The 22,318-nt window shown below is 41.8% G+C and overlaps 1 protein-coding gene across 2 annotated transcripts in view; it reads left to right on the top strand.

The window, feature by feature from the left end:
- Positions 1–22,318, top strand: part of ptch1 (patched 1) — a 54,041-nt gene that overhangs the window by 16,852 nt on the left and 14,871 nt on the right. For both annotated transcript variants that reach the window (XM_023282452.3, XM_023282451.3), the window contains exons 3-16: positions 1,659–1,848; positions 2,297–2,366; positions 2,515–2,606; positions 4,824–5,022; positions 5,149–5,270; positions 8,540–8,687; positions 10,767–10,898; positions 11,058–11,213; positions 11,697–11,795; positions 12,933–13,058; positions 16,132–16,250; positions 16,727–17,411; positions 18,295–18,604; positions 19,908–20,050. In XM_023282452.3, the coding sequence (XP_023138220.2) occupies positions 1,659–1,848; positions 2,297–2,366; positions 2,515–2,606; positions 4,824–5,022; positions 5,149–5,270; positions 8,540–8,687; positions 10,767–10,898; positions 11,058–11,213; positions 11,697–11,795; positions 12,933–13,058; positions 16,132–16,250; positions 16,727–17,411; positions 18,295–18,604; positions 19,908–20,050 (2,591 nt within the window). The remainder of the gene's footprint in view (positions 1–1,658; positions 1,849–2,296; positions 2,367–2,514; positions 2,607–4,823; positions 5,023–5,148; positions 5,271–8,539; positions 8,688–10,766; positions 10,899–11,057; positions 11,214–11,696; positions 11,796–12,932; positions 13,059–16,131; positions 16,251–16,726; positions 17,412–18,294; positions 18,605–19,907; positions 20,051–22,318) is intronic.

Here is a 22,318-nt window from a genome sequence, read left to right as displayed (position 1 = left end):
AAAAATATTCAATCCATGCCTGCTGTTGCACGAATTGAGCGGAATTGTAAAATTGGATTAAGGCGTAATAAAATGTTACAGATTTTTCACACAGTCAGCCTTCTCACTTGACATTTTTCATGTCGTGTGTGTGTGTGTCTGAGTGTGTGCGAGACCAAGTGAAAGAAGATGACTATAAATTGCTCGAGCTTTCACCGAGCGTTTAGTCTCTGATGATGGAAAGGCTCAAGTCCTCTGCTCGTAAATCAGACACAGATACACTGAACTGAAGGATGCAGACGCGCACACAAATCTCAGTACAACAAAGCATGCGCTCTTGTGTAGCTTTCAATATTGTAGGACATTTTTTTTCTTATTCCGTTGACTGAAAATTTGAGACTTTGCCCATCCTTGCATGACTGCAATTGCCTGCATTTGTTTATGTGTGTGTGTTTGTGAGGGAGACTTTGCCAGGCTTTCCTTGGCTGTACGAGGGTGGAGCAGGGCAGCTAAATGGCCTGAAAGGCTGCTTTTGTAGCTCGGACTAGCTCAGAGCTCAGAGCGCACGCACAGGGCTTAGTCTCACCACGATACTGGGAGCAAAGCCTGGAAGACAGCCTCCCTCTCTATCAAACGCATGCACTCACAGACATAGTGTCACACACATATGCAGTCAACATGTTCTGGCGCTGTCGACTTGTTAGCAAATTTGAGTAGAAACGTTGAGCTATTTGTGAAATGTGGATTTGTTGAGGCAGTGTTACTTGTCTGGATTCAAAGGAGCTGGGATGTTTGCCATTGCAGTTTTACAAGCTCACTGTAAGCTAAGTGCTTTTATTTAAGATACAAGTCTGATAACGTCGTGGCCAGGCGCAGAGATGGGTTTGCTTTGCTGAAAGAACAGAGGATCACTGCTTGAGTCGCAGATGTTTTAACACATGATGCCGCTTGTGGGTGTTTGAATAGTCCAACTAGTTCAGGCTGCCTCACCTTCTGTCAGTGTTGGATTGATATTTGCTCCTGAAGTCTGCTATGTTAAGGGCTTATAACTTTCACTTATTAATTTAGAGCAAAAGCTATTTATTAAAGTTTGGATGTGATGGTTTTATGGACACATGCATTCCTGCATCAGTGCTGATTAAACACAATGGAAAACAAATCTTGGACTTTATTGTGGTATTCTTGACATTTTTGCAATATGTGTGACCATGTGTCAACAGAAATTAACTAAGTGTATTTTTTAAAGCACAAGTCCACCACTATGGAGTTGAATCATTTCTTGATTTTACTTATATTCTAAGAGGGACTCATCTTCTACCAATGTTCTGCTTTGTTTTCTTTGGGATTGTATATCTCTTCAGACTGTAGTAGTGTTTTTTGCAGCAAAAACACACGTTGTGGTTGTGTGAAAACATCATATACAAGTTAGAATCTTTTGGTCTTTCTTTTTATTAAAAAAATTGACTTTTTTTGGTAGGAAAATCTTTGGTGGGAAATGCTTAACAAGTCGTAGCGATACTAAATATTATTTTGGCGGGGAAATCTTTTCGCAGGAAAAACTTGATGACTCTTAAATGTACTAAATATAATTGTAATGGAACCAATATACCTGCACCTTTATAGTGTCTTTGGATGTTCACACACGGTGTTAAAATTCACATTTGCTCTTCTCTGTCCAGTTGGTGGGCGCGTGAACCAGGAACTAAAGTACACGCGGCAGAAGATAGGCGAGGAGGCCATGTTTAACCCTCAGCTGATGATCCAGACACCGCGGGAGGAGGGAGCCAATGTTCTAACAGTGGAGGCGCTTCTGCAGCACCTGGAGTCAGCTATCCGAGCCAGCAGAGTTCATGTTTACCTTTATAACAGGTACATTGCTATTCCTCATCTGCCTGTGTTTCAGGCTTGCCTTGTGTCTGTTTGCATTGGTCATAATTTTTTTCTCTTCTGGACAGGTCAAATCAGTTTTGTATATCCAAACATAATAAATCACAATTTGTCTCAAAGGGCAATTTAATGCAATCAAATAACAAAAACCCTGCTATAAATGTGTGATGTCTATAATGTTAATTTGTTGTGTCACAGAATCAACTGTGGTAATCTCTGAGTAGTTTCTCAGGATGTTGTTTTGCATTGCACTGCACTATCATGTGCTAAATCTAATATTTTGTCTATTTAACATACCTGCATTTGATGTTGTTTTGGCTAACAGTACTTCATAATGATGAAAGATTTGTTCTCATTTTCAGCATTCTTAATTCTGTTTATCCTAACTATGGGAACCACTAAACAGAAACTCTTTTGTTTTCCATTTCAGACAATGGAAATTAGAACACTTATGCTACAAATCAGGAGAACTAGTCACGGAAACTCATTTTATGGATCAGGTGAGATGCAAACAATCTAATATGGCCTTTACACTCTTTCTTTCTTTCTTTGGAACATATGGAAACATAACCAGTACAATCTATATCTGTTTTCAGTTTGTCCCTTTTCTCTGTTAACACTGTTGTCTATGTGTGTTTATCCACTTAGATCATAGAAAAGTTACATCCCTGCCTCATCATCACCCCTTTGGACTGTTTCTGGGAGGGAGCTAAACTCCAGTCTGGAATGGTCTATCTCCCGTAAGTACAAGAATCTTTACACTAGACAGAATTTGTGTTTTAGGATGTCTAAGTACAATCAAAAGTTGACCAATCCTTCTCAAACTAATGGCCAACTGATCAAATGCTTAAAGAATTAAAAAATCCTAATTGGACACACACAATAGCATTCATTACTGTGAGGACAGTTGGCAAGTTGATTGAGATGATGTTTGGGGACAACAAGACCTTGAGCGCTGAGCTCATCAGTGCCGGTTATGAAATTAGTGCATATATATGCTAGCAGCACCAGTATGTATAGACTGTTCTCAAGACTGAGAAGAAGGAGATCTGAATCTGTGTATCGTGTTTTTACCCTGTTAGTCGAAGCTGCTGTAACACACTCGGTCCACCCAAAGAGACACCACAGAGGAACAAGTGTGTGTGCGTGTGTGTGTCCTGAACTCGTCCCCTCTGAAGGCTCTTTTGTAGTGGTTGCTGGCATGCGTATCGCTGGCGATACTTTCTCTCCAGCCCTGGGCCTCACACCATTGTCTGGCCGTTCTGTTGCTAATGGCCTGCTGCTACAGTAATACTCGGCAGACTTTACCTCCGCGTGTGTTTGTGCATGCACGTAACGTGTGCTATTGCCATCAATGCACACATGTGTTTTGTCAATGTGTGAAAGTGTATCAGCTTGAGTCGCTGTCATCACAGTATGTGAATGCGCGTATGGACGTGAGTGTGTGTTACCCACTGGCCTAAGATGGTAAATAAGGTTTTTACTATGTTCTGGTTGGAAGGCTGGGAATAATAACCCAAGCCTGGTTAAGCACATACAATGTAGTCTGAATGACAGAGAGAGAGGGAGATTCAGAGAAAGAGAGATTGGAATGTGTGAGGAATAGAGAGCATAGAGAGACAAGGTCTTGGTTGGAGCAGGAATTCAGCCGTTGCATGATGGGAAATGATCCCCATTTATTATTTTGTGTCACCTAGAAAGAAAGAAATTATTTTCAGCACTCAGAAGTTTGACTGTTCTGTATGGTAAAGTTTGATGGTAATTACACTTTGACAAATGCAAAACCAAATGTGAACACATTATGTTCTCCCATTGTTTGTTTTCCTTCTCTTCTTTTTATCAGTTGGCATGGCTAATAAAGCAAGTGTCCTGCACTCCAGATTTAACCCCAGAAAACCCACCAGTGGGTTTGAAAGGCATGTGGTCTTTACATAATCGCCAAAATTACATCATTTATCAGAACCAGAAACAGTAAATCAAAATGAAAGTGTCAGATTTTTAACTGTTCTGTCAGGAAACTTAACGAAATCTAAACTTAAAATCACGATATTTCATCCAAATCATTTTATCCTACATGCCTCATTTGAAAAATCACCAGAAGTAAAATGTCTGCTCTGTTCAGATTCAGTGAAAAAAACAAAAAATTCTACACTCTGCAGCAGGAAAGCTACAAGTAAATTGGCTGCAACCAACAGTCAGAACAAAAATTCATGGACTATATGAAAGTATGGAAGCCGGTTTAAAAATATAAGCAGTAAAATATCTATAGTATGTAGAGTCAGCATTTTTTCAAATATTTCTTACACCTGTAGACATTTTTGAAAAATATTGTACGTTGATAAGAAATCCAACTTTATTTTTATTTATTTTTTTTTTTTTTTCACTTGATTTATGGCATTTTATTTGTGATTCTTCACAAAACACATTTTTGAGTTCTTTCTACTTCTTGTCATGGCTGTTCTGTTTCCATAGAAATACAGGACTTTATATTGCAGTAAAAAATGATCCCACAGGGGGGTAAACACGTGACAGGGACAGAAAACACTTAGAAAAATTAAAAAACACCTAAAATGTACATGGAACACAGAGTCATGACAGAGCAAGAGCTAACAACATTTTCCACAATCTAACTGGCAGAGCAATAGCACTTACCTTCCAGCTCATGACCTCATCAGCACTCAGTGTGAAAGGTTTTAGAGTCATCAGTAAGCGATTACCTAACACAACCAGAACAATAATCAAGTGTGATTGAAAAGGTGAATACAGAGTTTGTCTGTAAAGTGTGTACAGTGGACAGCTTGGCGAACATTTTTCAGGCTTTTTCTTGCAAGTAAGTGTGGCTAGCTGAAATTTAAGGACAATTTTATTAATACTAATGGGAAGCTACCCTCAGAATGAAGTGCCACATAACATGAAAAACGGTTACACAGTGCTCTTATTTGTTCTCACCTTTGCAGAGGTAAAGACCCTCTACAATGGACCAACTTTGACCCCAAGGACTTCCTTGAGGACTTACGAAGGGCAAACTTCCCCGTGGAAGGCTTTGAGGACATGTTGGAGAAGGCAGACGTTGGGCACGGCTACATGGATAGACCCTGTCTGAACCCTGCTGACCCTGACTGCCCCCTCACTGCACCCAATAAGAACTCCACCAAGGTAGGCACGCATCTAGCCTCAAGCTTTTGACCTGGAATGTCTAGGTATACATGCAACCTTTAGTTTCTTTAGTTGAAAGCTAACTACTGAAACTTATTTTCTCGCCTGTTGCTTTTATTGCACCAGCCCTTCGATGTGGCACGGGCCCTGAGCGGTGGCTGCCATGGACTATCCAGGAAATACATGCACTGGCAGGAGGAACTGATTGTCGGAGGGACCACCAAGAACGGCAGCGGACCCCTGCTCAGGTAACACACCCCACACTCGCACACCTTCATAAACACTGCGCTGATCACGACGGCGCTTATTCTGGAAAGACTGCGTGTTTTTTGTTCTCTTTTGCTCTCTGAAGCAGCGCATGCATGCGTGCGTGTGCACTGTGTGCTATAAATCTTGCAGTCATTAGCAGATTCCAGTGAAATCTTAGAGCTCCAGCTGTTCCTGCTCAGCTCGGGCTGCTCTGCTTGGACACTGCCTACTCATACGCACATACACATGTGCAAAGAGTGATCTATTGCCAGCTAGTTTGTACAAATATACAGCGATTTAGGGTACACGGACTTAATTCCAGCACAAGCCCCAAGCCAAGAGTTATAGATTATGTGACGTGCCTACTGACATGTAATCTAAACAGTTTTATGCATGAAATAAGATATCTATGCCATAACGTTGCACATTACAGTCAGTCAGTTACTGTTGTTATACACAGTTAAAACAAGAAGGCATCATATTTACACCGGTCCTAAAAACATGTACATTTCATTCAGCAATAAGAAGCATCCTTTAACAGGAGAATGCTACACAAATTATCCAACGTTTTGAACCACTTCCTTTAACGTTAAATTGCAGTTTGGATGTGTGCACACAAAGGCAAACCCAAATTCGCACACATGCTGGTCACAGAGTACAGTGGGGTGCGTTGTTTGTGTTTTGTGGTTATGTTTTTTCCTGGCAAGATTGGGTCATTAGAGTGTGTGCGTGTCTGTGTGTGTGTCTGTGTGTGTGTCTGTGTGTGTGTGTATATGGTTAGGCTGTTTCTGCTGGCGCTCAATTTTTACATCTTGTTTAGTAACCTCCACTATGACCGTTAATATCGCCATATTATTGAAATCACATTCATAAAGACTGACAGAGTAATGTCTACCTTTTTGATTTTTAAACTTTCATGATTTAAAAACACATCAGACTCTAGTCCTTAATTTTCTTCCTGATGTGCACTTTAAAAAAAGTGCATCCCTCATTAATCATGGCCATTGTAATCATGGGGAGCCTTGTAGAAGGTGTTTGATTCTGAAGGAGAGTGAGAAAGAGAGTATGTGAGAAATTTGTTTTGTACAAATACTGTGGATACACATATTTCTATTGCCTTTATTTGTTTCTGTTTAATAGGTGGAAGAAAATGATGAGTTATATGATTTTGTTCATGATGACGATAACAGTGAGGATTGTAGTTTTGGATGAATTACTAGGGAAATGCCATGTATTGATTAACTAAATGTTGCCAAGTGGTTTATGTTTCATCTTCTAAATGAGTGCTAAATCAACATACTGACTAACTGATAGACAAAAAATAATGACAAGCAAGTCTTTTATGGAATCAAAATGGCATGTAATATTGCTGCTTTTTTATTATGTTTAGATCTGTCAGCTGATTGTCTGTGAGTTTTGATTAGGTAAAACTAGGATTTTAGGTCACGTGTCATTTTAGGTTCTCAAAAGTTTCATTCATTTTGTAAACTCAAGGATTAATCGGTTAATCAGAAAATAATCTATGAAGTATTTGAAGTGAAAACAATTGAAACAATGACTATTTGTAGCTGCAGTATTCCATTTTCATTTTGCAAACCAAACAAGTCTTAGAGCTGATGGCGTCTGTATCCTGGGCTCAATAGTCACATTACATTAAACGTATTATGACTGCTATCTGTTTATTTGCACTTGCTTCACCTTTGCCTTTATTTTGGGACTGCTCGGATTAGAAATAAGCTAATTTTGAGTATCAAGCCTTTTGGTTTGGTGGGTTTCTTGGATGATTCCGTCTTTTCTGCTTCATCTCCCTGTTTGGTTGGTGCTCCCGCTGGACCCCTATTTGACAAGCATCTTTTCTCTGGTATGAAACGCTAGCATGTATTACAATTTTTCTCAGTAGCTTTGGTACATTCCTCGAATCATCCTCGACATTTGCAAAACAGTAAGTGCATTTCTCAAAACAATTCATACAAATAGCGAAACACCATGGATTACCTGCAAAAGTCTCTTGCTCAAAATCCTTAGTTCATCTCTCAAAAGTAAATATCTGTGTCAATGAACATGTCAGTGCCATCAGAATGACAAATCCTTGTGTCATTGTGTGGATCAGACAGTCAGATTGCTTAGTCATGTTGTTATTATAACTGTACTCTGGAGGAATGTTCTGATGTAAATTATGGCTAAAGTTTTGATGACAATTATTGTAAATTGCAAGTTACACCTTAGTGTATGTGGGAGATTGATTGCAAGAGACTGGACAAGATTCACATTTACATTTTACTGTTTGTATTGTAATTTGCTGACAGACCACGTCATTGCGATATAGAAAGGAAAACAGCGCTGCATAGCACAAAGGAAAAAACAACAGTAGAAATGTGAACATAGGACAATCTCCTTAGGGAAAACTGTGCATGCAGTGCTGTAGGAGAATTACAATGTGGTCTTCCTACATCTCCTGACATTCCTGTCTGTTGGGCCACAAATTCTCATCCACATCACGAATATCTTCTCTTGTGTTTTTGAGCAATTTCAGAAAACCCAAACCCTTCACACATTTCCCTTCGTTAGAGAAAGTCAAGATTCACCTGGGAGCAATTTACTCATTCAGGACAGATTTTTTTTTTTTTAAAAATACATCTAATGGAAATGTATAGAAGTATCCTTGACATATTATGACAACTTATTCAACCATTTTGCATGTAAGGACTGATGCGATGAACTAATCCCTAAATGTTGTGGGGGTTGAGACTCTTCAACAGAGACCCATTATAATCCATTTTGATCAACATGACATAGGAAGTTGATAATGTAGGAAACAGCGGAGAATTGTACAGAATCATTTGCAAGGATGTATCAAAGCTTTTGCAACTTTTTCAAAGAAAGGAGAAACTGCTTTTTTTGATATGCACAAGTGACACAATGATGTGAAGACTGAACAAGTAGTTTTAAGAATTTCAATCCTGATCTGATAAATGTACCAAAGCGACTGAGAAAAACTGTAAAAAACTTGGCCAAGATACAGCATCTGCACTTCCTAGCTGTGGACTGAGTGTTGCTGAGGGGTGTGTTTTGTGCATTTACAAATCCAAGTACACATTCTAATGTTATTTGTACAGTGCTGAAAGCCAACTCTTCACCTTGTTGATTTTTCTGTGTACATTTGATGTTGTCTTGCACCTCATCTACCTCTTTTTGTTCTCCCTCTTTCATCCTCTCCATGTTTTCCTCCCTCTCCTTCTGCCACCCTCCCTCCTCCCCTTCTCTCCAGTGCCCAGGCCTTACAGACCATGTTCCAGCTGATGACTCCCAAGCAGATGTTTGAGCACTTTCGAGGCTACGAGGAGGTTTCCCACATCAACTGGAATGAAGAAAAGGCTGCAGCCATACTGGAAGCCTGGCAGAGGAGATACTCTGAGGTAAGGGCCAAAAACGCTCAGAAATGAGTGAGAGAAAGCTTCAGCAAGGAGGGTAAGGAAAGAGGGGAGGGGGAAAAAAAGAACAGAAATCTACTCTAAATCCTCTACAACCACATTGTAAATCACCAGCCGGATACAGGTGAACATGGAAAGGCCCCATCCAAAGCCCCGGCCCCTGATAGATACTAGAACCACTGTTGGTGTGTGGTAAAGCGCTAAAGCTTTGCTCTCACTGCTCAGTAGAGAGGAGCAATAGAGCAACAGGGTGAGCATGTCTGGAATACATTAAGAGAGTGCTGGATATCTCTCTTTTTCTTCTCTCTCACACTCTTGCTCTCTCTCTCTTAAACTCACGCACAAACACACTCGCAAACACGCTCAAAAGTTCACACACAATCGCTTTCCCAGCTGTGGCCCCATTGGTGGCTCATGTGTGACATCATCTGGTCTTTGTTTTGGGGGGCCCAACCTCTGTTCCACATGGTGTGACCTTGTGTGTCTATGTATGTGTGTGTTACATGTGAGTGCGTGTGTGTGCGCCATTCATCACTGGGTCCAGGAATCACTGATAAAACAAAAAGGTGTGATCTTTTCTTTTTTTTTTTTTTAAATACAGAGTGTCTTTCTTATCAATGGCAAGAATAAAAGTAGAAAAAGATGCCAGACATTGTTAGTGCGTGCGTGTTTGTGGTGCATATCGTGTGCGCTTAGGCGTGTCTGCACGAATGTGCATGCATGTCGGTATGTGCCTGACACATGTGCAAGTTTACACCTGGGTGCGAGTGTGTGTGTGATCTAGTGCGTGTTTCCTAATGTGTGTCAGCCAGCATTACTCCCCACTGAGCAGTAAGTGCAGTTCAATGTTGAAGCCATCTGTCTGCCCTGAGATAGCAACAGAGAAACAGAGAGAGAGGATGGGTTATGGTACTGTCTGCAGATTCTCCTACGACAGAGGCCGAGCCCTTTATTCAAGGCTGTTTTTGTGTTTTAAGACGCACAGGATGGGATTTTTGTTATTCGATACATGCTGGTTATTATGTTACTCATCAAACAGGATAAAAGACAGACTCCATGTGCAGCTTGACTTTAATCTGAGATGCTACTTGCATTGAGTTGGTTTAGTGTACCTCTTTCTTTCAGGAATGTACATTTTAGTTAACATCGGCCAAAAGCAAAAATTAGGAATAAGAAAAGTCAATTGCATATTCTACTGAAAATCATTGTCAGTTGCATATAGAATAGAATATAATAAAATGTAAAATGACCACCACCACAATACAAATAAATTAAAAAAACAGAAAAATATACTAAGATACAAGATACACCATCACGTGTTAAATATACTATGAATAAAAAGAGTACAAAAGTGCAAAATGCGCGATAAAGTGTCAAATGCTTAAAATGAGAATAAAACGTGAATGAGGAAATTAAGGTTCTGTAAACAACAGTGCAACATATTCAAATAATGTCATGAGTGAAACTATATAAATATGTAAAATTGGTACAAATTAGCATTTGTATATTGAGAGAAGAAAGTGGTAAAGCGGAAAATAAAATCTTACTAACTTCTATTCTGTAATAATCTGCACTCAGATAACAACCAAGAGCAGTAACTCATTATAAATGTCAAATGATCAATTTAAGACTTATCATTATGGCTTAAACCAGATTAAACCAGAACTTGAATGTTCAGAGCTACTGCTGCTGTGAGTAACACTGTAGGTTGTATTTTATCTATTTGCTTTCAGCTCTCCAACTGTACAGTTTAATGCCATCCCACTGTTGAATGTTTGTTAAAAGACTCCAAACTTTTCCAAAGTTTTTTAAGTAGTAGGTAGTTTCTGAGTTCGATGTTAATCAATTTTTTTTCTTCACAAGTTGCACCTACAGGACTGTCATAATCAGTCATTGAATTGATGTATTCACAATCATAAAAATATCTGAACAGTACTGCTTCTGTTGCTTCATTTACTGATTTATTTAACATTGTTTTTTAACATCCTTCAGTACTTTTTTCTGTTGGTTTTGCCCTCTGCCTCTCTTCTTCATCTGCCTGCTTCTGTTTGTTTCTCTCTACAGGCAGTGCTGCAGAGTGTCGCAGCAAACTCGTCCCAGAAGGTTTTGTCTTTCACCACCACCACTCTGGAAGATATTCTCAAGTCTTTCTCTGACGTCAGCGTCATCCGTGTGGCCAGTGGATACCTGCTGATGGTGAGAGAAGATACAAAAATATGCTTAGGCTTGGACTGAAGAAGACAGACAGGTTATACTGATCAGTTAGACGAGGAGAAAAGGTCCACTGCAATGATTGACTCACACATGCAGCAGGTGGATTAATCAATGATTTGCTTGTTTGCCACCTGTGTCCAGCTGGCCTATGCGTGTCTGACCATGCTGCGGTGGGACTGTGCCAAGTCTCAGGGGGCTGTCGGCCTGGCGGGTGTCCTGCTGGTGACGCTATCTGTGGCAGCTGGTCTGGGCCTCTGCTCTCTTCTGGGCATCTCCTTCAACGCTGCCACCACACAGGTAATTGAAAGACATGCCAAAGGACAGCGACTCTGGACTGTTGGTTAGTAAAGGTCAAAACTAATGGCTCACACTCAGAAAAGACACTAAAACTAGGCAAAAAGTCTGAGCACAAAGGACAGATTTTATGTCCTGGAAGCCCCAGGTGAGCTGTGAGAGCTGGTGATCCGCCCATATCAACCAAATGCCATTTGAGACAGCGTAGGACCATTTCCTTGACTTGGGAAGGGCTTTGCAGCTGCCATTACTGTATATTTAAGTTTCTGTCTTTACAGAAAGAAAGTTGTCAAGTTTTTGTGTTCAAAAAACTGTTCAGGTATAATACCCAGAGATGATTAACACACTGCAAGAATATGTTTATTATTCTAGTATCTGGAGTAGTGTATGGTTCTGGCTGCTTCACACTTAGTTTCTTTTTAAAAAACAGCAGAATTCTGAGATAAATACATACAGTAGCTCATTAAGTTTATGTGTGTGCTGCAGGTGCTCCCGTTCTTGGCTCTGGGAGTCGGAGTGGATGATGTCTTCCTCCTCGCTCATGCCTTCAGTGAGACCGGACAGAACAAGAGAATCCCGTTCGAGGTGAGGCACATATCCACATTTCAGCCTGTTTATACCCCTCTGCTGGCTTATCTCCTCCATAGAGGAATGTGTGAAAGCCTGTCTGTGCCTGTGATGTAGCATCAAACAAAGCCATGTTCCACACACTCGGCCCGATTATCTATGCAACAGTCCATAATAGATGTGCTCCTTTTTTTCAAAACAGAATGCTAACCATCATAATTTACATTTGTTTTCAAAACGTCGTTATTGTTATTGGTTACATGTGTTATTTGATTTAACAACCTAAATTTCAGAATTGTTTCCGTCTGCTTCGCCGACTTTGATGAATATTAAGTGGTTCTAAAACACTCAAAAATGTCTTTGGGTGAAAATATTTTGTATACTCATAGTGATTTGAAGTGTAGATTGTAATGCAAGGGATTGTTCTCAAGCACATGCAGAAATAAAACAGCAAAAATACAGAACTGACAGACATCAAAGTTTACAAAAGTGTAAATAAAGTGTGCAATCTCATGTGGGTGGCTGTGTGTTTGTGGAGCGCGGTAACGTTTCATCTGCGGAGGGGGAAAACGCAGGCATGTATTTGCCTGTTTTTGTTTTCCCCCTGCTTTCGCTCCCCTTCCAGCTCTCGTCTCTATGCCTCCCTCACCACCACCGCCCCCCCCCAAGCTTCCTTTGTGCGACTGAGATGAAAACTAAACAGAGCTCAACCTGATCTCTCCTGCCTGGTGCGCACACAGACACACACAGAGATGCACACGCCTGCAGACGCTCCCTGTGTGGTCCTGCACGTCCTCAAACCTTCACACAGTCGCCGACAAAACCTTCCAGGGTCGTGTGCATGTTTGTCACTCCTCTGTCGGTGTGTGTTCATTATGAAAAAAATAGTGGAAAAATCAATTTGTTCGGCAGCGCTGATCTCACTAAAATTTCATTCATTTGCTTCTTTTCCACACTTCAAACAGAAGTAGAAGAGGCCCAGGTGGATTATGTAAGCACTTCAGGGCTTCAAGAAACACTGCAATCACTGTCAGTCACTGCAGTATTATGATAATTGTACATAATCTGGAGTATTACACATTCGCCTTTGGCTACGATCTGATCAAAAGTTTTGTTGCCTTTCCTTTCATCTGCACCTCTTTCTGTCTCTGTCAGGACCGTACGGGGGAGTGTCTGAAGAGGACAGGGGCCAGCGTGGCTCTCACCTCCATCAGTAACGTCACAGCATTCTTCATGGCAGCCCTCATCCCCATCCCAGCGCTCAGAGCCTTTTCTCTACAGGTACGCCGGGTAACGAGTGTGTGTTGTGTGGAAGAGAGAGAGTTCAGTCATGTGGGGCCTCTCGCTCACTAATAGTCCTGTTCCAGTCCTCACTGACTCCAGACCATTGTTTCATTGATTTCATTCATCAAATTGATGGCGGCTGCATGAGGAAGAGTGTGTGTTTTTGTTAGATCCATCCCTCCCTCCTCCTTCCAGGCTGTAGTGGTGGGCCCGGTGTCTGTCCAGATTGTGACCGAGGTCCATGTAACCATATCCCTCCTCGCGTGTGTGTGTGTGTGTGTGTGCACTTGAAAATCCTCACACTCGTGTATGCGTGAGTGTGGAGAGTTGTAGTATCTGTGTGGGAGGTTGAAAAGCAATGGCCTGGTTGTTTGTGTGTGCAAAGGTGGGGGGATCCAGAGGGGAGCGCTTACTTCTCTAACATCTGTCAGTAATTACAGACGTCACCAGAACAGTAAAAGCAAGTACTGAAAGCGACGTCTGACAAAACGCCTCCAATAATCACTGAATTGATTCATTTAAACACTAACTCAGTCACAGTGATACATACTATAATGAGAAGATAAAGGCAGATTAGACATTTGAGGACTCCTGTGTGAAGGTCTTAGGAGCAGTGTAATGAATAAAAGGACAGAACAAGAAATTAGAACATACAGTAGATATAAGAACTGAATATGAACAAGTAAAGGTTGCAAAACCACATATAAGGTTGGGGTTTCAATCATTGCAGAACAAAATATGCTGTGCATGATTTTATTAAAAATGGCTGATGTCACTATATTGAATCCACTCTTTGTTGTTTTTGTGCTTTAGACTGTTTGAAATAGCAGAATGTGACCCTTTTTAGAGCAGATCTTAGTTAAATTTATATCCTCGCCCTCAAAAGGGTTTCTCATTGAAATTGTCATTGTTTTTGTTATTTGTCCAAAGATTTTCTTAACATATCCTGACTTCAGTTAATTCTGTTTCAGAGTCTTTCTTTTCTGGTTTGCTAATTAACACAGAAACTTAAAAAAAGTTTGCCAGACATTAGTCAAACAAGCACATGCAATAAAAAAGGGAGATATAAAAACATATTGTACTGACATGTTTGCAATTACTAGCAGTTATATAAGTGATTATGCTGTAAGTGCTGTATACTCTATTGCAGTTGAGCAAAATAATAAGCTCACGCCCTTCTCCTCTCTCTTTCTCACACACACACACACACACACACACAGGCAGAGTGAGGTAAGATGTCGCCACATTGAGTACAATATTAGCATGTGTGGATAGATGGCTTTAGTACAGCGAGTCTGTCAAACATGATCCATTTACCCCATGGGTCTAATCCATGCAGCCTCGCTTTGTACACACGCACATGCGCACAGATACACACACTTTCAGAACGGCACACGCACGGACATAACACATACATACCACGCATACTTTACACTTGGGGTTTTGTGACTGGTGGAGGGCGAACTTCACGGACTAGACAATCGAAATGATAGCCATCTTTTATTGTGGAAAACATCCACAACCAGTGACACACATCTCCAAACCTCGTATCAGTGTGGAGATTACGTGTTGTTGTGTGTGTGTGTGTCTCTTTATCAGCATTAAACTCTTCCTGTGGTCGACTCCTCTATGGATTTATGACTCTTGTTTGCTTCCTTCCATCGGTATGAACAAAAAAAAAAGAGAGAGAAACTTGTCCAGATAGCAACACAAAAACACCCACAGGAACATGCACACATTCATACACAGTGGACAGATGTGATGATAAATATCCTTGCTGTGGGGTCAGCTAGCGGTCGCTTTGTGTGTGTGTGCGTGTGTGTGTGTGTGTGAGTGGAGTCATGCTGTATCTGTCTGGATGTTAGTGGGCCAATTGAGAATTAATTATTCTACTCTACTTACAGAGGTTTTCTTTCTAACTTCATCTCTTTGACATTATTTCTCTCTCGTTGACTGAGCAGGGAGCTGAGGAATGAGGGAGGGCGAGGGTGTGTGTGTGTGTGTGTGTGTGTGTGTGTGTGTGTGTGTGTGTGTGTGTGTGTGTGTGTGTGTGTGTGTGTGTGTGTGTGTGTGTGTGTGTGTGTGTGTGTGTGTGTGTCTGTGTGTCTGTGTGTCTGTGTGTCTGTCTGTCTGGTTGGTGTTAAGGTGTGGTTTAAGTAGGAGGCTGTACAGTTTTTTGAAGCTGGCAGTAGATACGTGTGTTAATGTGCATTTTTTTGTGTGAGTGTGTAAGGGGTGTGTGAGTGTGTGTTGTCTGTACAGCCGCAGTGCCTGCTCATCACCTCAGGCCCCGCGGGCCTCTGGCTCCTTGGGTGGTCTGGCACACACACACGGGATTGTGTGTGTGAGTGTGTGTGTGTGGGTGTGTGTGTGTGTGTGTGTGTGTGTGTGTGTGTGTGTGTGTGTGTGTAGCGGTCTGGCAACTACGCAATATCCAGATTGTACTCTGGGCAGGGCCCCAACCTAACCCCAACCCCAACCCCCACCCTCTGCTTCAGTGCACCACCTTCAAATACTTAACCACAACATTGTACTGGCTTCTATTACACATACACACACACACACGCCTCACTTTTTCTCTGCACACTCTGTTTTTGGCTTGAAAGGAATTGGAAAAGTGTTGAAAGCTAGTTTTTCCTTGACATTAGCTTATTCAGACTGTGTTGTTTTAATATATATCCACGGGATCTCAGTGTTTTTGCTAAGAGACGATAATTCTTGGAGACTGTACATCTTCACAGTTTAGAACTTGTGTATGGATGATATTGCAGGAACATTTACTGAGAAATACCTTCCTTTATGTTCATGTATTATTTATCTACGCTGTGATTTTTTTTTGTTTTATTTGAGAAAACTGTCTTCTGTGCTTTTGTTTCCATGGAATTTCAATCTTGCTTTAGACTTAAGACCACCAAAAAGCTACATACACTGTATGTCATAACCTGTCTCCTCTGTCAGTTTTCAACTGTATACAAATTACAAAAAATCAGTCACAGTCTGATTCTTTTTTTCTGTTCAAAGCACCTCTTTTTTTTCCAAAATAAGACAATGTTTTTTGTGTTTCTTGCAGGCTGCAGTGGTGGTGGTGTTTAACTTCGCCATGGTGCTGCTCATCTTTCCTGCCATCCTCAGCATGGATCTCTACCGACGAGAAGACAGACGTTTTGACATTTTCTGCTGCTTCTACAGGTGTGCACACATTCATACAAAGGAGTTCTTTCATTTCTGATTAAAGTTATTGCTTTCCTGTTCTTCTTCCTTTTATGTTCTTCCTCAGATCTCTGATCTGACAATGAATAAATTTGACAAACTTTTATCTCTTCACACCTTCACGTTAATCCCCCTCGGTCAAAACCTAATTATTGTGAAAGTTGTCTCTTTCTGTCTGGCTGCTTGGTTGTTTGACTTTGTGTTTATCTGTCACAGTCTTTATTAAACTTTACCAGTCTGTCTGCCAGCCTGGGCATGCTTGTTGGCTCTACAGTCGTACAGATGTGTACACACAATATTAAATTCCATTGTTGTGTCTCAGTTCTGTATTTCATGCTGTTGGCAGAGAGGAAGAGAGAAGATTCGCAATAACATAAAGCTGATAAATATTTTAAAGGGATGTAATGCAAAGCTTAACCAGTCTGACTTTTTTTCCATTGTATTTATCCCTGCAGCCCATGTGCCAATCGTGTGATTCAGATTGAGCCTCAGGCGTACCTGGATGGGGCAGATGGGAGTCGCTACAGCCCTCCCCCATCATATCGCACTCCTCCTCCCTCGTATCGCACGCCTCCCCCAAGCTACAGCAGCCCCCCTCCTTCCTACAGCAGCCACGGCTTTGCCCAGCAGACCCAGATCACCATGCAGTCCACGGTGCAGCTCAGGACAGAGTACGACCCCCGGACTCAGGCCTTCTACACCACGGCCGAGCCCAGATCCCAGATCTCTGTGCAGCCCATCAACCCACCTCCAACTAGGAACAACCCCAACAATGACTATTACAATAACAACAACAACACCAACAACAGCAGCAGCAGCAATCATGCAAACCTCAGCAGCAACAACAACAGCGGAAGCCGAAGTAACGGTGGATCTCGAGGTTCTGCCACCTTCTCCCATCATCACCCTGCTCCTCCCCCGGCTGCCCCGACATCAAGCGCCAGCTCAGTTCCTCTGGGTGATACAGCCTCATCAACTTGCCAGAGTCCAGAGAACAACAGCTCCACGCGGGACCTGCTGTCCCAGATTGGAGAGGCCTCACTGGGCCTGCGCTGCCTCGAGCCCCCCTGTTCCCGCTGGACCCTGGCCTCTTTTGCCGAGAAGCATTATGCTCCGTTCCTTCTGCAGCCCACCACCAAGGTGAGTTTAGCGCCCCTGTGTGCATTTGCAGAAAAGTGAGGCATGGAAGGAGGCTTGAAGAGCTTCTGTGTGAGGTAAAAGTGTGTTTGCCTGCTGACTCACCGCAGTGATAATTTAAATGGGAGGGTTAGTCACCAGAGTGAACAGAGTAGACGGAAGAAATCTGGGGTGGAGGTTGTGGTCATGTCCTATCTGAATCACACACATACACACACATACAGTCTGACCTCAGTCTAGTGGGTGGTCAGTCCTCTCAAAGCCTTCCAGAGCTGAAATCATCTGGTGGCCTGTACTTGACATTAGAAAATGTTCCTCAATTTCATTACACTGTCAAATGTTTCACCATATTCCTAAATTGCTTCACGCACTCCTATGCTTCCTCACTCAAGAACTCTCTTCATTACTGAATGACTTAAATGAAAGTCTGGTTTATTACAATGTGGGTTTAATTTTATTATTTTTGGCCATCATGGCATGGCAACTTTGTTACAATGTAAAAACAAAAATGTCTGAAGGGATGTAAGCAAGCAGACAGTTTATTTGGTTGGTGTGTGCGTGCAGTAGGCCGAGCAGAACCAAAGTGTCCATCTATAAACTCTGACTGATGTTTACAGACAATTTGGATGATAATTTGATCTGACTGCATGTGTTTCTTGGTGTGTCAAAGAACTTGTGACAATGTCGTTGACGCAATTAATTTCAAGTATGTAAATCCTCCTGGATATTTTGGAATATATTGCTCAAATTCACCTTAGCTTATATGTCCATCATCCATATTTTTGCTCCACACTCTTTTAGAATATGCAACACGCTTTAAGAAGTTATCGGTGCAAGATGAAGTGCAGCGAACTGACTGATTGAAGCTCGATCCCTCTGATTCCAGGTGGTTGTGATTGTGCTGTTCCTCTGCCTGCTGGGAGTCAGTCTATATGGGACCACCCAGGTGAGGGATGGCCTAGAGCTGACGGACATCGTACCCAGAGAGACCAGCGAGTACGACTTCATTGGTGCCCAGTTCAAGTTCTTCTCCTTCTACAACATGTATGTGGTGACACAGCGGGCTGATTATGCCCAGAACCAGCCGCTGCTGCACCAGCTCCACCAGAGGTTCCACACTGTTCGCTATGTGCTGAAGGAAGACAATGGACAGCTGCCACGCATGTGGCTTCACTACTTCAGGGACTGGCTGCAAGGTAAAATTAGACTTGATATATAATTGCCACCTCAACCAGACTCAAACTGGTTTGGATCATATGTTATGAGTCACAGTGAGTGTTAGTTCAATTAAAATTTTACCCTAACGCTGACATCACAGATGTTTTTTTGTTTATACCTCATTTAACATTACTATTCAGGATAGTTTAGGCATGGGAATAATTTACTTTCTCATGAAACAGTTTTGAGATCATAATTTTCTTCTGTGTTTTGACATGAATCTGCAGGAAGCAAGATGTTAGGCAAGAGTTCAGAAGTAGGAGGGATTGTGAAATGGACACTGACAGTAGCTGATTAAAATCACTTGTGTCTTCCATAAGTGGGGCTGAAGGAGGATGAAGTGGGAGGCCATGTTTTTTAAACTTGGCCTTAGGCAAAGCAAAGTATGTTAGAACCTCTGGCAACAAGTTGTAAATGATGTTGGCAGTGCAAATTGTCACTCAAATGTAGTTATTCTACTTGCACTAGTATTGCTCGTGCTAGTTTGTGTAATTTTTAAAAAAATAAATAGTTGGCGTATAGCAAGGACAACACACACCTTTAATTGTATGCAACCTTAAATTAATTTAGTATGATGACAGGAATCACTTCGGGAGGGATTGCTGGCTTTGTATTGAATTCCAGAATGCCACCAAACGAGTATTATCTTTCACATGTCAACCAGTTCCAAGAATGGCTTCATTTTGAGTGAGGAAACGCACTCGCTGACTCGCTCTTAACGATAAAACACATTGTGCGAGTCTGTGTGCGAGCCGGCTGGGAACCACACAGAGAGTATGTGGGTGAGAGAGAGAGAACTGTGTCTGATATTGCTCTCTGCAATGGTGGGACAAATTGGAGCCAGACAGGCCAAGGAACGAGACCCAAAACAACATCTCCCACAGATGGACCACAGCATGGGCCTTGGGGGAGAGCCGAGAGGACGGGAATGATACACATATGGATTAGAGAGTAGTATAGAAAAGAAGGCACATGTTACTGATATAGTCCCTAATGATCGCTTTGAATTAAAACCAGCAGATTTTTGGCTTTTGAAGTCTTGTTTGGTGGTTGAGAATCAAACTGTGTTATCATATTAAATCAATCAAGCTTATTATAGGGTTAGGCTTGGTTTGCACTGTTGTTAAGTTCTCCTTTACTGTACTGGGTTATTATGTGTTCTGTTTTCCTTGTGAATCATGCTTTGTGAGTGTGTCGCAGAGGAAGCATGAAGATAACAGAGCATGTAACTTTTTCAAACATCCACATCCAACCAATCTGTCTTGTTGTGGTTTCCTGCAGGTCTCCAGCAGGCATTTGACAAGGACTGGGAGGCCGGCCGCATCACCCCCATCAGCTACAGGAATGGCTCAGATGATGGCGTCCTGGCGTACAAACTTCTGGTACAGACAGGACGCAGGGAAAAGCCCATCAACTTCAACCAGGTATGTTAAAAATTTAAACCAATGTTTCTCATTCCCATGATGAAATGGGATTCAGATATGAGGAATTGTACGCAGACAGCATTACATGGATCGCAGTCTGGCAATAGACCCAAGAAATAGTTTTATTTGTCTTGTTCTTTGTGTGTGTTTGTTATGTGTGATTGACTCTAGAGGAACCACACCCAACCTAAAGCAGCCTCTCTCTATTCATATTTTTCTCTTTCTCTGTGTCTGTGTTCATCTTCTCTTTGTGATGACTTTACCGAGCTCAGGAATTTAAAGCTCTCACTGGAGCTACAGCAGCACTGCCTCTGAAAAACCTATTAACTCTTCATTTAAACCATTTGTCAGCTTGTGTGTGTTTGTGAGATATGCATTATTTCAGGGCCTTGGCAGTCAGTTGTTACCTTTTAGCATCGAGCCTTTCAGTTTGACACTACTTCAGTGAATCCAAGCCACAGTTAGAAGTATGAGAATTTGGACGGCTTTCAAGAAATTGATGCGGAGAAACTCCCGTATACCTCAGTGGGTCAGTAAACAATTATTCTGGATTCTGCAGCCCTGTAAAAGAGAATAATCAGAATTGTCAAAATAAACCGTTCTCGCTAGGAGGTTAATTTGGAGCCTGTATAAAGGCCTATTTGCATATTTGGCGCATACTTTGACATATGATGCAGTAGAATACTTGGCCCTACTGTGCAGTAGAATAGACTGAACGTTTTAGGTTTATTATTGTGTTAAAGAAATGCTTATGTGTTGCATTTAAACATTGGGGCTAATGAAAGTAAAAAGCTTAAAGTTAAAAAGAAAAGAGACGTATTTTACCTCCACTCAATCCAGTTGCCTGGAATGGTGCTGCTTGTGCTATTTGCTCACTGTGGCTTTCAAACTTGCACCATAGTTAACCAGGGAGCCCACAAGTTTTTGCTTGTCCACTAGTTTGGATACTGCCCCTGTTTTTTTTTTTTTTTTTAGGTAAGAATGCACCCAAATTTCATCACCAGAGCTGGCATAGCCACACAAAAAAACAAAATCCATGAAACTGTGAAAAGTTCTTTTTATAAAGCCACTGGCAAAGCTGCCTTCACTGTCAGACAGTAAAAATAAAAACAAGAACACAACAAAGGATATAATCATCTGCCAATATCTAGTTCTGCTGTTGAATGGAGCCCTGTCTGCAATATCATACTGGACAAGTGATGTGAACTGTGATTCAAGTTGAGTGAACGGGTAACTTGGGTCCCAGAAGGAGGTCCAGGAGGAACTTATTTGAAGATCAAATCTAGTGTTTTCTATGGCAGCAGAAAGACAGCAACAAGTTGATAATGAGAGAGAGTGGGGTAGAAACGAGAGGAAATGAAGGGGAAGATTAAGTTTGTGGCGCTGTGGAAACTTGCTGTGCTTCAACAGGGCATTGCATGCTGTTTATAGTCTAGTACCACCTCCTAAAAAGCAACATACGTGGATGCATGGCTGCATTCTTTGGCAAGAAAAAGCGAAAACAGAAGATAAGAAACTGGAGAAATATAAAAACAACATTCTTGGCCAGGATTTCTGCAAACCTCAAACAAAACAAGCCATGTCCTTTTCGACACTGAGATCGCTTTCGTCAAAGATGATTAACTCTGACATGTAGCTCTGCTTTGTGCGTGAATATAAGTTAAAAATGTGTAGGAAGACTTTTCCCCCTCTTTTACTCTTAGATGTTTGTTTTGGCTATTTCTCACAGCCAATAAACTCCATTGCAGCTGCATACTACTCTTCCCATCACGTTCACTAGCGGAAGGCAGGGCCTGGTGTGCGGCCCTGTGACATCACTTCCTGTGCCTGTGAGGGAAGTGTACTTGCTGTGAGGCGTGGGGGCCGCCAGCAGAGCTGCCTGGGCTTCCCGTGACAGCTTGAAGACATACAGTTGTTGCGTATCCCGCTGTTAAATTCAATCCAGATCCTCTGGAATCCGACTCTCTCTCTCCTTCACTAACTCCTGCTCGCACGACCACTCTCTCTTTCTCTCTCTGCCTCTTCCTCCCTCCCTTCTCCTCCTTCTGCGCTCCACTGCTGTGTCCTCTTTCGATGAAGGGAGCTGAAGCACGTGGTTTCTTTGAGGCAGCTCTGTGTGTGCATTTGTATGTTTTGAATGTGTGTTCTGCTTTTGCGTGCACCAAGAGCAGTAGCTGTTTTTTCTTTGTACCTCAAAATGAGGACCAGATCTTTACCAATCCCTGCAAATTGCAAAGCTAGATGTTTTATTTTGATATGCCACTCTAT

This window comes from Amphiprion ocellaris, chromosome 6, assembly GCF_022539595.1.
Source record: "Amphiprion ocellaris isolate individual 3 ecotype Okinawa chromosome 6, ASM2253959v1, whole genome shotgun sequence".
NCBI lineage: Eukaryota > Metazoa > Chordata > Actinopteri > Pomacentridae > Amphiprion > Amphiprion ocellaris.
This window is presented reverse-complemented; position numbering and strand designations above follow the sequence as displayed.